The 13,044-nt window shown below is 47.6% G+C and overlaps 1 protein-coding gene across 2 annotated transcripts in view; it reads right to left on the reverse strand.

Moving 5' to 3' along the window:
- Positions 1–13,044, reverse strand: part of MSN (moesin) — a 278,033-nt gene that overhangs the window by 223,717 nt on the left and 41,272 nt on the right. The window contains exon 1 of one of the 2 annotated variants that reach the window (XM_069612527.1): positions 2,720–2,758. The exons of the other annotated variant lie outside the window; for it this stretch is intronic. Coding sequence (XP_069468628.1) covers positions 2,720–2,743 — 24 coding nt within the window. The 5' untranslated portion in view covers positions 2,744–2,758. Of the gene's footprint in view, positions 1–2,719; positions 2,759–13,044 lie in introns of those variants that run through there. 2 annotated transcript variants of the gene reach the window in all.

The following is a 13,044-nucleotide window of genomic DNA, read 5'->3' on the forward strand; positions in this document are numbered from 1 at the left end:
GTCAACGCTAGCCCATGGCAGGGAGACCTCTACCGATTCCTGTGGAACTACAGGGTCACACCGCACAGCACGACAGGCATACGGCCGATTGACCTGATGTTCAGCACCATCATAATCTCCTCCATACCACATCACCCCAGCAGGAGCCCGGACTCGCTCGACAATGAGCAAAAGTCAAGAAGGACAGGAGCCAAGGCACACATGAGCGTCAAGAGACGTGCCAAGCAGTCCTATCACCGAGTGGGCGATCAAGTGGTCATGATGAGGAATCCGTCCAAATCCAAACTGGACACCCACTATGACGCAGCCCCGTGGACAATCAGTAAACGGCAAGGCACGATAACGCAAAAAGGGGACAAAGGCAAGTGACGAGAAATGCGTCATGGTTTAAGGCAGTGCCAAGGAGATTGTGGACAGATGGCAAGTGTCCCCCAGAAGAAGAAGAGGCGGATCCGTCGAGGGACGAGGGACCCGTACAGGAGAGAAAGCATGGATGGAGGAGCCGAGGAACTACTGAGCGAACCAGAACCGGGCGAGCAGGACAATGAAGGTGAGCAGCCCGAGGGGACACTGGGGACCAGTTCCAGGGGTGGACGGTATGGGTTAAGAACCGCCACCAGGGCTCCAGCCAGGCTCAGAGACTATGAGTGGTAGACAATCCCCACAAGTGACTCAAATAAAAGGGGGGCAGCCCGTTGGCTGAGAAATTTAGGTTTTCTTTATTTGTTCAGTTAAAATAGGAATGTTATGTCCGCCTTACGTCCCGCTACGCGGTGACGCAAGGCGACCAATAAAAGCCCTGCCCCCACTCCATGGAGGCAGTTCTGGGGCAGAGCACCCAGCCGAGCGTGTCCGTGTGTTTAATGCTCCCGCCGGAGCTGTGCAAGCGAGGCCTTCCCGCGTGGGCCCATTATCCCCGTCTCCCGCTGATGCCCCGGCCGGATCAGGACTCAACACACTGTGCCACAGCCAGCCCAGATAACCACAAATGACATGTTCCTGCACGGATTATGCCTCACTCCAACAACAATGGTGTCCTTGAAACATCACCCGTTATGTGTAGCACTCTTCTTGCTTCTAAAGCACCTTAAACATGTGATCGTTATCCAGTTTTAAGATATAAAGTGTCCTTAGTTCAAGAGATAGCAAGCGGGCAACACCGCGTGTACACCATGCTGTTACATTGTGTTGCTGCGTTAAAATGCGAAATTGCAAGTGAGCGCACATTAGGTAGGCGGACTCCAGCCAGCTAACCGCGCTCTGCACGCTGGGGCTTGTAGTTTCTCTTAAGGGCCTACACATCGCTGAATTGTTCGTGCTGGTGAATAAATGGTCAGTCTCAACTAAAAGCGGGCTCTCGGGACATTGGGCCAGCTGGCAGCAATGCACATGTGATTTATATGTAAATTATGTGCACGGTCATGCTCAGGAATGTGTTGGCTGCGCTGCTAAAATGTGCCCGTTAGCGCATGTGGTGGGTGACTAGCAATGAGGAGGGGTATGCCGAGCTCGAGAGTGCACTTCACACGAGTCGCCATGCCATTCCAATCCAATCCAATCACCCCCTGACATTCAAACACTGACACCACGATTTAAATTGCCTAAATATGCATGCATAAGAATGCAGATGCCGGGCCTTTGTTAACTGTGACGCCACCCGCCCCCCCCCCCCCCCTACAGAGCTCTGTGTAGCCTTACTAGTCCGTTGCAATTCGAAATGCTGGTGCCGCCAACTCCGCCGACATACTTTTACTTTGCCCCGGGAGGATAGTTCCGCGGCGACGTGCTCGCCTTGTAAACAAGACGACACGAAGCAACACAAGTCCGCGCTTTGAAACTTCCGGGTATTAAGCACGTTATAAATACAGCGCCCGATGCCCCCGGGCTGTGTAAGCGCTATAAAAATGCAAAAAACAAGAGTCAATAACCGAGTCTGGCAATAGCCACATCCGTTAGTAGTGCTTAGAAGCAGAGGTCTTCTATGCCGAGATACACACTTGTATTTATATTATCGAACAAGCAAGTCATGTCCCTTGAAAGAAAAAAAAAAAAAAAAAACCACACGCACCATTCTGACCTCCATTTCGTGTAGATAAAATCTCGGACAAAGTGAAGGTCCATCAATGAGGAGGAAATGTTACCGTTGGGGGTGTGGAGGGGCAGTTATCGATGCACCTACTTAGATAGGACACTGGAAGGGGGCAGAGGAAACCGGGCCAGGTATTAACTGGATACCAGGAAGCCTATTTAAGACCCGAGTGGCCAGGCCATGCCTGAAGAGCAGAGTTCTTGCAACCTACATAGTTCTACTGGTAGCAAGTTCAGGCGTAGGTGGAAGAGGGTGCCCATGGCCCCGTGCCCCAGGGTACCCGCTCTCATGCCAGTTAAAAAGGGGCACAATTGGCATAGAAAAGGATGCACAGGCAAGCTAGGAGTGCAATGTCGTAGGGGGCTTAATGTTGGGTGGAAGGTTTTGGGTTGTGCAATATGGATGCGTGGCAAGAGCAATGCGATACTATTACACTGGTGCAACACTACACACGTGCAATAACGCTTCATTACGTCACTCATAACCGGTATTGCTTTTATTAGTTATTAGCTGGACGATTGTCTGAGACCTTGAGGCTCTGGTTGAAACTGTACTATATGATGGAGAGAAGCAAGGGCTCCTAATTTGAAGTCATATACAGCATGCAGTACAATGGTTATTGCATTTTACCCATCCTTGCAGATCTCTTCCCATGAAAGGCTTAAGGGTTGAGTCAGTCTGACTGAGGTTCAAACGTGCCAGTCACACACAGATTCATGTAGCCCGGCCTTTAACACTGCAAGGGGCTGCCATTACATCAGCTGCTGACCTGCACAAGAGAGGAAACTAGCATTCACATATTCATATAGGATGAGCTGCAACAATGCTGTCTACATAAGATATATACACACACACCAAACACTATAGAATGTCGCTCAAACTACCACAAACATTTATGCAGGACTCAAACTTGCCACTAGCCATTGGCGAGAGAGAACGGACTTTCGGCAAAGTAGAAATAGTGTGATGTGTACTTGTGGAGAACTGCGAACTGTAAAACTACCTTTCTATTCCTGGCTAGCAACCTGCAATTTGAAATCTCTACCTCCCTCCTCCAGCCCCCACTCCTACCCCCCTCACCAACCCCTCCCCCATCCCCCTCCTCCCGCACCCTTTCCCTCCCCAGCACCCTCCCCCCGCAACGCCCAACGACTTCCCAGCACCCCCACGACCTCCCCACATACACCACACCCCCCTCCTATCCCCCCAAGCCCCCCCGCGTGCGAGGCTGGTATAAACACCCCATTGTTTTATACATTCCAAAACACAAACCTAGAGCTGGCATCATTATTTGCGTGTAGTGTTGAACTTCAGACAGGTCATAGCATGTGCGAGATGAGCATTCTAACCAACTACAGATCTCCTGCTGAGTCCCCTAAAGTTCAATCCTCTCACGAATCCTACATGAAGCCCTCTGGCCACCCTCCTGAAAGATCCCAATAGAGCCATCCACCAATACGCAGACGATACTCCGTTGTACATGAGTAAATAGCGCAGGACCTCATTTGTCTCTGCGATTACCTAGCCATCATCCAGTCCTGATGTCGACTGCCTACCTCAAACTAAACCCATACAAGACGGAATTCATCCTCATCAGTCCACCCGCTAAAAAAAACAACTTGCCCAACAATGGCTCAATGATTTGATCCACAATTGTCTCTCGCCAACATCCTTATACTTCAGCATTGACAGCAGCCTGTCATTCCAGAAACACACAACCAAGAAGGCCCAACTGGCCTAGGACAGAATCTCTACCCTACAAAAAATAAAAAAACCATACCCTTCACCCCGCCGTGGGACCTCTGGACCGTAGTGCAGGCCCTTGTGATCTCGCACATCGATGGGGGAAAGGCTCTCCCAACAGGGTTAGAAGCTGCTCACTTGACACCCCTAAAAGCAGTCCACCACGCTGCAGCAAGTCTGATTACAGAAGCACGGAAATGTGACTGAAAGACCCAATCCTACAAGAACTACATTGGCTTCCACTCAGAGCCAGGACCTTTCAAGACTGCATTCATCATAGACAAAGCAGTCACGAGTAGTACACCAGCATATCTGGTGGCTACACGTACCTGGTGGCACACGCGCCTCATGCAGTAAAATCAACCAAGCGGCTTGAATCGCAACTCGTCGGCAAAGACAGGCCTCGCAAACAATCTTGTCTTATGCACCCACCCTCTGGAACTTGATCCTGATGTCGGCTCAGAATACCCTCACAATTCTCCAATTTCCACAAATCTCTCAAAATGTTGCTCTTTCAACAACACCGGACCAAGGACTAATTCCAATGGACACACATACCGATGCAGACCCCACAATATTGCGCTATTGTTAAAAGATGGCAGCCCAAATGCTGGCTACCAACACTCTGTACAGCGCTCTGCTGCTCTCATCCTAGGTCTGCACTTCAAACAATAAAAATAAATCAAATAAGTATTAGTAGTCAAGGGCTATGGACTACACAGGGATCCGAGACCCAGCCGGGAAGTTTTCTTTTAATAAAACCTTAACTAAAGTATGTGATAAAGCGCAGGGTCTTGTCACTTTTCCCCACTGGGGATCCTGAGGCGAGAGAGGTAAGCCCACTACACATCATTCCCCTAGGGGCGGTAGGGGCGGTAGGAGGGGCATAGGGGGTGGTAAGTGGGACCTCACAGGGAGAGTCTCCCCTCTTGGGGATAAGGACTCCCACTCCAGTAGGGAACTCCCTGAAATCCTCCCTTCTGAACCATCAATAACCTTCACGCTTCAGGGAAGTCCATCAGAGCAAGCCACTGTTTTAGTATTGTAACGTTAGACCTATGTATGTGTATGCATTTGTATTTAAGTGGAAAACCAAGGCCCAACGGCATCTGGCTTCCAACAGCAAAACAGCGAGTTCCACTGTACTGCCGCAAGTAAAGAGAAAGAAGGTCTACTGGAGCATGATTTGCAGAAACGGAGAACAACCAGTACGTTTTGGGAGGCAGAATACAGTTGCCATGGAGGGGACATAGCAAGTGAGCTTAGCTAGAAGAAAAACAGGGCCGGTAGAGAAGACAGCACGATGCGAAATGTACAGAGACTTGAACTTAATGCGGCTTCTCACCGGAAGTTAGTGAAGCTTTGTCAGCAGCGGAATCGAGTGAGAGCCTGGGAGCATCCAAGGCTAAACGTGCTGCAGAGATTTGGAGGGTCTGGAGTCTATGAACAAAGTATTCGGGCAGGCCAAGATAAATGCTGTTACAATAGTCAATAGAGCCCATAACAGAGGCCGTAACTACAGAGGATCGACACTGAGGCGGGCAGCACGAATGCAATCATTTTCCTCAAGTGTTTCAACATAAGGAAGCCAGCATTACAAATGGAAGCAATCTGAGCCTCACGCGAGCCTGTGGGGAGAAGTTTGATTACCCAGGTTCTTCACACAGGCGCTAGGTGCCAGGGAGTGGAGATTAGCAGAGCCAACCACCAGAATCTCAGTTTTCTCCCCATTTAATTTCAGCCAGTCAGGCCATCCAGCACCCGATCTCATTTAGACACTCCTTATGTTCACAAGGAGGATTTGAGGCCAGGGCGAAAAACTAGCTGAGTGTCATCGGCACATACATTAAAACAGATGCCATGAGAGGAGATCATCAGCAAGTGGCTGTAGATATATATTGCAAAGAAGAAGTGACATTGAGGACCCCTGGGGCACCCCACAGGTGACAGAGGTAGGCGCAGAACTACAGGGAAATAAAGAGACAGTATGTTAGCTTTCTGAGAGAACAAAGACAAACCAAGCCAAAGGGGCACCAGAAATCAATGTCATCTCTAGGCGAAGAAAGAATTTAATGATTAGTATTGAATGCTGGCGAGAGGTCAAGGAGAATCAAAACTCAGACCTCTCCACGATCCTGCAGCAGTGCCAGATCATAGAGTAGAGAGATTATCAGAGACTCCTTCCCATAAAAGGCCTAAAACCTGCTTGAAATGGATGTTAATGGCCTCACGTCTCAAGATAGCTGGGGAGTAGTTTCATGAGCGAAGAAAGTAATGAAATGGGACAGTAATACCCAGGCATTGCCCCCCGAAGTGCCAGCTCCACTTGTACAAATCAGAAGATATAGACAAGAGAAAACACTTTGAGGTCAGACCTCAAAAAGGGCAGACCAGCTCAGCCAAACGCCGCCCATGCAACACAGCTCTGTCAAACTCCGCCCATGCAACACAGCTCTGGCAAACTCCGCCAGTGCAAATGTGGTGCACGTTGTAACTCTGAACATGGCAACATCAGAGAAGTTGCAGACTAGCAGTAAAAAGGTCGTAATTGTGCCAGGGAAACTAAGTTCCAATTCTAGCTTCTCTCACATTGGGTGACAGAAAACCCTGCACTGTATAAAACAGCACATGTATGTTGGTCAGGACTCCACAGCATTCATTACAAAAGCACCAGCAGCCCAGAGCACACCCTCCTTGACCCGCCAACAGCAAAGCGCATCTTTCATTTTGCTGCCCTGTTACAATACCAATGTGTCTTGCTTTGCTCAACAGGGAAGTTTACAGAAGAGATTTTAAAACAGAAAAAAAGGGGGAATTCTTGGAAAATAGCCCATTGGGGTGGCAAACCATCCCATTTCCAGATGTTCACGGGTTCAACTCCCCAACTATCCACCCAGCCCTTCATTACCCAGGTCCTGTGGGTACTATACACAATATACAACCTACATGAACACAGCTCTGCAAGGCTGTCGGGGAGAGACCTGTTAGTCCTGTAGCTGCAGCTGCATACTTCACGCAACGCCAAACTAACTTCTAATAGCCTTATAATGTACTTGCATGAAATGGAACACAAACGGCAATGGGCCTTCTCCTTTTGGCGTAGTCAATTGGTGCCTCGAGGTTAGGAGATCTTCGGACCAAGTAGAAGGTCAGACACGCTTTTGTAAACTGCAGCTTGTTAAAGCAGGCAGCGCCTTCCCCAAGGCTGGAGCAAGGAAAGTCAAAGGCTGCAGCCGCCCACCGGGACAGCAAGTCCTCGCAGAACAGACATCGGATGGGTGCACTTATCACAAGTCATTGGCGAAGGATAAGGGACTCCCTAAGAAACGGTGTGCATGTGCACAGCTGCGGTGGAGAGTTACACGCTACTAGACAGGCATAAACGCTTACAACACGATCGGATAGTGTAGAGGGGTCCAACAATATGATGCTCCATCACATGCACTTGCCATCATTTCACATGTTCGTCCACCACATGCAGAGTTACATTTGTACTTGGTGTTTTGTCAATGCATACTCCAAATAGCCTGACCTAGGTCGGTCTACACTCAACACAACCGAATGTTTTGTACATAAACCTGGTTTTGGCATATTAGGTCCACTACATGTGACAAGAACACCTCCCCGACCTTGCCAGCAAGGTGCGAATGCCCCTCTTCGCGGTTGGTAGGAAGTATAGGTAGAAATCCAGAACTCGTTTTTCCCCTTTGGGTAAAGACCTGTTGCGAGGACCCCAAAACCTGGTCTCTTGTGCCAACATGCTTGCAGACCCTTACCACAGGATACAAATACTGTCCAGGGTCTATTATTGTTAGAAAACCTGTGCCTTGAACGAGTTGGCAAGCCAACCGAGGCACACAAAGGTCCCCAGGACCACCAGGGAACAGAAGGGAAGCCAAACCTATGCTTTCGAAAGATACTTAAATGGTGAATCCCATAAGAGAAGCCCAGACACGAACTTGGAAACTGAACTGCCTCCGCTGCCATTGTTGGTACATCGTGGACCTGCACGTAGTAAATAGGTGTTTCTCGATATGACAGATTATTTAGAACGCGCTTAATACTCAGCGGTTTCTAAGCACGGACCCGGCATGCGAACCTGTGTTGCTCCATGTCTTGCTTCGAAGGCGAGCATGTTGCCGCGGAGCTATCCTCCCAAGCTTAGACCACTTGTCAAGACTTCTATACACACCCCAGGGAAGGGTGGGGGGGGGGGAGAACGGGTGAGATTGGCCTTTTTCCCCTGGCCTAACCCCAGAGGGGGGGGGTGGGAGATTTAAGTCAAGGAGAGAAAGCAGGAATTTTGTTTTTTTTTTGCTCTTCAGGGGAGGTCAGAGGTGGACGATAACCAACAGACCAGCACGAGAAATGGGGGTGCAGCAGCTTGGGAGATGTGTGGAGCAGGTGAGGTACTGGCTTAGGAATTAAAGTGATTCTGCGTGGCGAGTGCGTAGAAAAGCTAAAGTAAGTCTGAAGTGGGACAGTGAAAGGACTTTTAGGAAGGAGGCGAGTAGCAGTAGATGGAGGTTTCGAGGAGGGCAGTAGTGAAGAGGCGTGGGAGAAGTAACAGCAAAGATTGAAGGCGAGAATTAGAAGAAGAGAACCATCTAAGGGAGAGAAGATTGGTCAAAGAAGCAAGGTGGAGGTGAGAAAACGAGTGGGCGCGACAGGCTGGATCCGTTCGAGTAAGTGCATTAGAAAACCAACCCTTATAGAGAGTAGGAACAGTTCGAAAGCCCCGAAGGAGTTTCGGTAGCCAGCACTTCAGGTCCCGCCCATAGTATAAGAGTTTTTAGACAGTTGGGGTCAACATTTGTTAGCACTAACCAGGAGTTATGGAAGAACAAGTTACTTTCTTACCTGGTAACGTTCTTTCGATGGGATGGTCCGACGACGTATTCCATATCTATGACATGTAATCAGCACAGCTGTGGTGATTACATGTCATAGATATGGAATACGTCGGAGGACCCAATCCCCTCGAAGCCAGGGTTAAGGAGGAGGGTCAAGGTGAGGGAGGAACGTTTAACCATCTCTCCGACATAAAAAACTTTACAAACTTAAAACAGAATGCCACCTGCATGGGTGTCAAATCCAGAGCTGCGATTCTGGTTGCCTCTCAGAAAACTGAGTCTTGCTAAACAGGCCCCCGCTTTTCAATTCTACTGGCTGAAAGAGTATAGTACAAATGTGTACTCTTTTCTGAACAGAGTCTGACATTCTAGGAACTGCTATGTGGTTTGCAACATGTCAGCCCCAAGTAACAGGTTTTCATTCCTGAAACGGCATGCTCGAATCCATACTATTGCCCTCAACAGTGGACCAGTGATTCGAATTACATAGAAATGCGCATCCACAAGGCCTGGTGGCTACTGTTGGATAAAACCTACATTTATAAATGTAGGTCTGATAGCACAGCGAATAGAGCACTTGCTTTGACATCTGTGCAGATCCTGCTGACGCAGGTTCGAATCCTGGCAGGGCCAAACTCAGCCTTTCATCCTTCCGAGGTCGAGGAGCACCACACACTGTGGGTAATAAGCAGCGCTCAGATACCTGAGGAATCATAGTGCTATATAAATGCTAAATTATATTATAAAACGATATCTGGTTTGATACAGTGGCCAATGAGGTACAGTTTTAAAAGTCGGAGTCCATATGATGTTATTTTGATCGTCAACAGGTTTCCAGTGACTCAAAAAACATCCAGATTGTGGTTTCCCACAACCGTTAGCTGGGCCCAGCCCACAAAGCCTCCTTTGTTCTCTCCTGGGAAGGTCCTACACTTCGAGGAACAGAACAACATACAGTGGAGCAGTGGAAGAGGGGGTGACCTCTCGTTTTTCTGTCTGGTCTTTTTCGATATACCCACAGAGTTTAAACTCTAACAGATGGGTTAATTGAGCAACAGATCTAAAACCTACTAAGGAATTACCATCACCAAATAGCTGCGTCTAACCAGCAAGGGTTAGAGAGAGATGAGCGACCGCATGAATGGAATGTAGAATGAAAGGTAGTATATTGAAAAGTGAGCTTTGGTGTCGTAAAACCAATCCTGGAATTAATACAGTATTTTGGCAAATGATGTATAAATTATTATTTTCTGTGTTTTAAAATGTGTTAAAATAAAAGATTTTTTTGATCTAAATATGTACTGTTGGTTGGTATGTATAAAAAGACCAGACAGAAAAAACCACCCCTCTTCCACTGTATATTGTTTTTCTAACCTTAGCCTGAAGGACCAGGTGTTGGATTCAGGCACCCCCATTTTTTTTTTTTTTAAAAAACACTTCGAGGGACAGGGCAGGGCACACCCCAAGATGGGAGGGTGGTAGCCAGTGCTTCAAAAACCCTCCCCTCATTGTGACCCCCTTCAAACTTCCTTCTATAAGGCACTTGGAGATTACAGAAAAACTAATATCTAAGATTTGCCTTCGCAGAAGGCATGGAATGGAAGCATATGCTGCATATAAGGGGTGGAAGACACCACTTAATGGCATCTTTGGATCTTGAAGAATGTTTTCACTGGAACATTATTTGAGTTAGTCTGTCCAAAATCACCAGCCACTGGGGAAGATAGGGGTATGCAGTGTTTATATCGCATATTTTATATAGAATGAACATATCTCACATTTTATAACGAACTTTTTTATAACAAATATTAGAGAATGCATTTAGGGGTGGGGTAAAGCATTCAATATGTTTGGAAAACAGCTGGGGTGGGATAGCCCTCCTCCCCAAAAAAAAGGGCCTTGCCGATTACATTTTTCGTTCTAAAATATTCGATACACATTAATTCTTTATTTTAAAAAATTCAGTATAAAGACATGGAACCAGAGAAAGGCCCTCTCCCCTACCCAATTTAGGGAGCTCTTGAAGTGACCCCACTCGTGGACAAGTCTTCCTGCTGCCTTGATACTGGTACCCTATTGGAAATGGCATGAAAGTGTTCTATGGAAACCTTCCTGGCTGGGAAAGGCAGAATAAGGACTTCACTTTTCCTCTGAGATCCGGGGTAGGACCTCACAGCATCCCACGAGCAAAGTGAGCCATCACTGGCTCACCCTACATATTCCATCTTCTACGTGCCATCTCCAAGTCTTTGAGACACTTTCAAGCTGCCACAAGCAGCTGCTTTTGACATTCTATACCCTCACTGCCTTGAGTCTTTGAGTCGCCTACAGGTGCCTGTCCTACAGCTTCATCAACGGATTGCTGCTAAGAAAATGCGCTGCATCACTGGAGCCTGCTTAGCACTGCACGGAGACTCACCTCACCCCCACCGCCCACCCCATAAGACAATTAAAAAAAAAAAAAAAAAAAAAAAAATAATCTGGTTCTGCTCCTCTGGCTGTAGGCCCCACTCCTTGCCTTAAAAAAGGCATCCACCTACAATTAAATATTGCTGCAAAGAACACTACCTGCATACCAGTCTTCATACCAGAGTGCCCCCTTCAACCAAAAGTCTGCATATTGTGCATTTTTTTAACACGGGTGGCTTGTTAGTTCACCTATTAGCTTGCCTTCCCTTTTTGTTTCAATAAAGTCGTTTTTGCTTGCCCATTATTTTATTTTGGCACAACAGCACTATTGTTTTTGGATGCTGCCCTGATGGTTTACATACCACCCCTCAGCCCCCTTGCACCGCACATGCTACCTTGATGGAGGTGAAGAAGTGTGCCATTCACGTTGTGCCGTTTCACCCTTTTAGAAGATCACTGCTGGTTTAGTAGTAGCCGTGGGGGAGAGAAGCAATTTTAAAAGCCACTACTTCAGAGAAGTAGTCACTTAATCACACTAGGGGCCAAGGCACAAAGAGGTTTACTCCACATGTGTGCGTGTACACAGCACATTCAAGTTAAGAACAATGGCATTCTACAGCGCACAGTGTCGCTGAAGCCCAGATTCTGCAATGGCACCGCAGGCCCTTTAAGGCTCATGACTAAAGGCTGATGGCGGTCATTGCACTATAGTGCAGCGCTTTGTGAATAGGCCCCATTGATTCAGACTATTATCCGGGCAGCCATTTCCTGTCTGCATCTGACTCACAGAATGAGGGAATTTACATTGAGGCTCATTGGCTCTTTCGTGTCCTAACTTCCTAAAACTATGAACAAGTGGCAGAGTGTAAAGTGCAAAGAACAAGGTCAAGTTGACGGCCATGCTAAATGCAAGGTCACATGCCAAACCTACAGAGCGATATGTACATTTTACACCATAGACATCTGTCAAGAGACCAGAGGCCCAAGGAGTTGAAGGGTGAGGCACAGACTTAACGAGGGGTATATCTACAACTTCGGAGGGCTGAGACATTTGAACATAGCAATATCATAAACATAACATTCATTCTAGATTAACTGTTTCGTGCTATTGTGCTTCTTTAAGGCTCAGTGACCAACATTATTTCTGAAAGTATTTAGTCATGTTGGTGAGTGGAAATGTTGCCAATAAGAATTATAATTCTTGTGTTTTATATTACACCACTATCGCTGGGAATCCGGTTTCAGAGCACTTGGTAACATTTGTTTACCTCTTACAGCGATTACCCACAATGTGGCACTCCATTTATTTGCCTGCGGGGTGGAATTTGGTGGCGAGGAGGTTTAAGCCTTCAGCCCCATGCCCTTTTCCATTACCTTCCAGTCTACATGCAGTCTCTGGCATAGACTGTTCTCCGTTATCCTGCATTCTGTAAATCACTATCCACATATATTTTGGTGGCGGGGGCGATTCGGGGCGTTCACCAGTCTCCCCTCGTACTGGTGATCTCCATGCCGATTCCAGCTCCACCGCAGATGCTCGCGCCTCTGTTCCCCTATTGCATGCCTGCACACTGTTTTAAGTGTTGGGTCTCCCCCTCTGCTCCTGTATGGGCTGTGGGGAAGAGATGGTCATTGTCAAGACTGAAAAGGGTGACAAGGGGGTATCTGTACTTCTGTCCTCTATATGGTTGGGAAAAAGGTACAGAGCAGCCCAGCTTGGACGAACAATCAACGATTAAGCACAGAGGAGGAGATGCAGGCAGGTTCTTAAGTACAGTGAGTCCCCAGGCCCCACAAAGGAATGTCCACACTGTTGGGAGATTGATAATTATATATAACACTCTGTACTCCAGCAGTTCTATTCAAAGAATGGCAAATATATACACTTTGTGGCCCACACAATACTTAAATTCCGTAATAAATGCACCAACTGCAGACAGTTTTAAATAG

Source organism: Ambystoma mexicanum, chromosome 5p (assembly GCF_040938575.1).
Source record: "Ambystoma mexicanum isolate Mex_15411 chromosome 5p, UKY_AmexF1_1, whole genome shotgun sequence".
Taxonomy (NCBI): Eukaryota; Metazoa; Chordata; class Amphibia; order Caudata; family Ambystomatidae; genus Ambystoma; species Ambystoma mexicanum.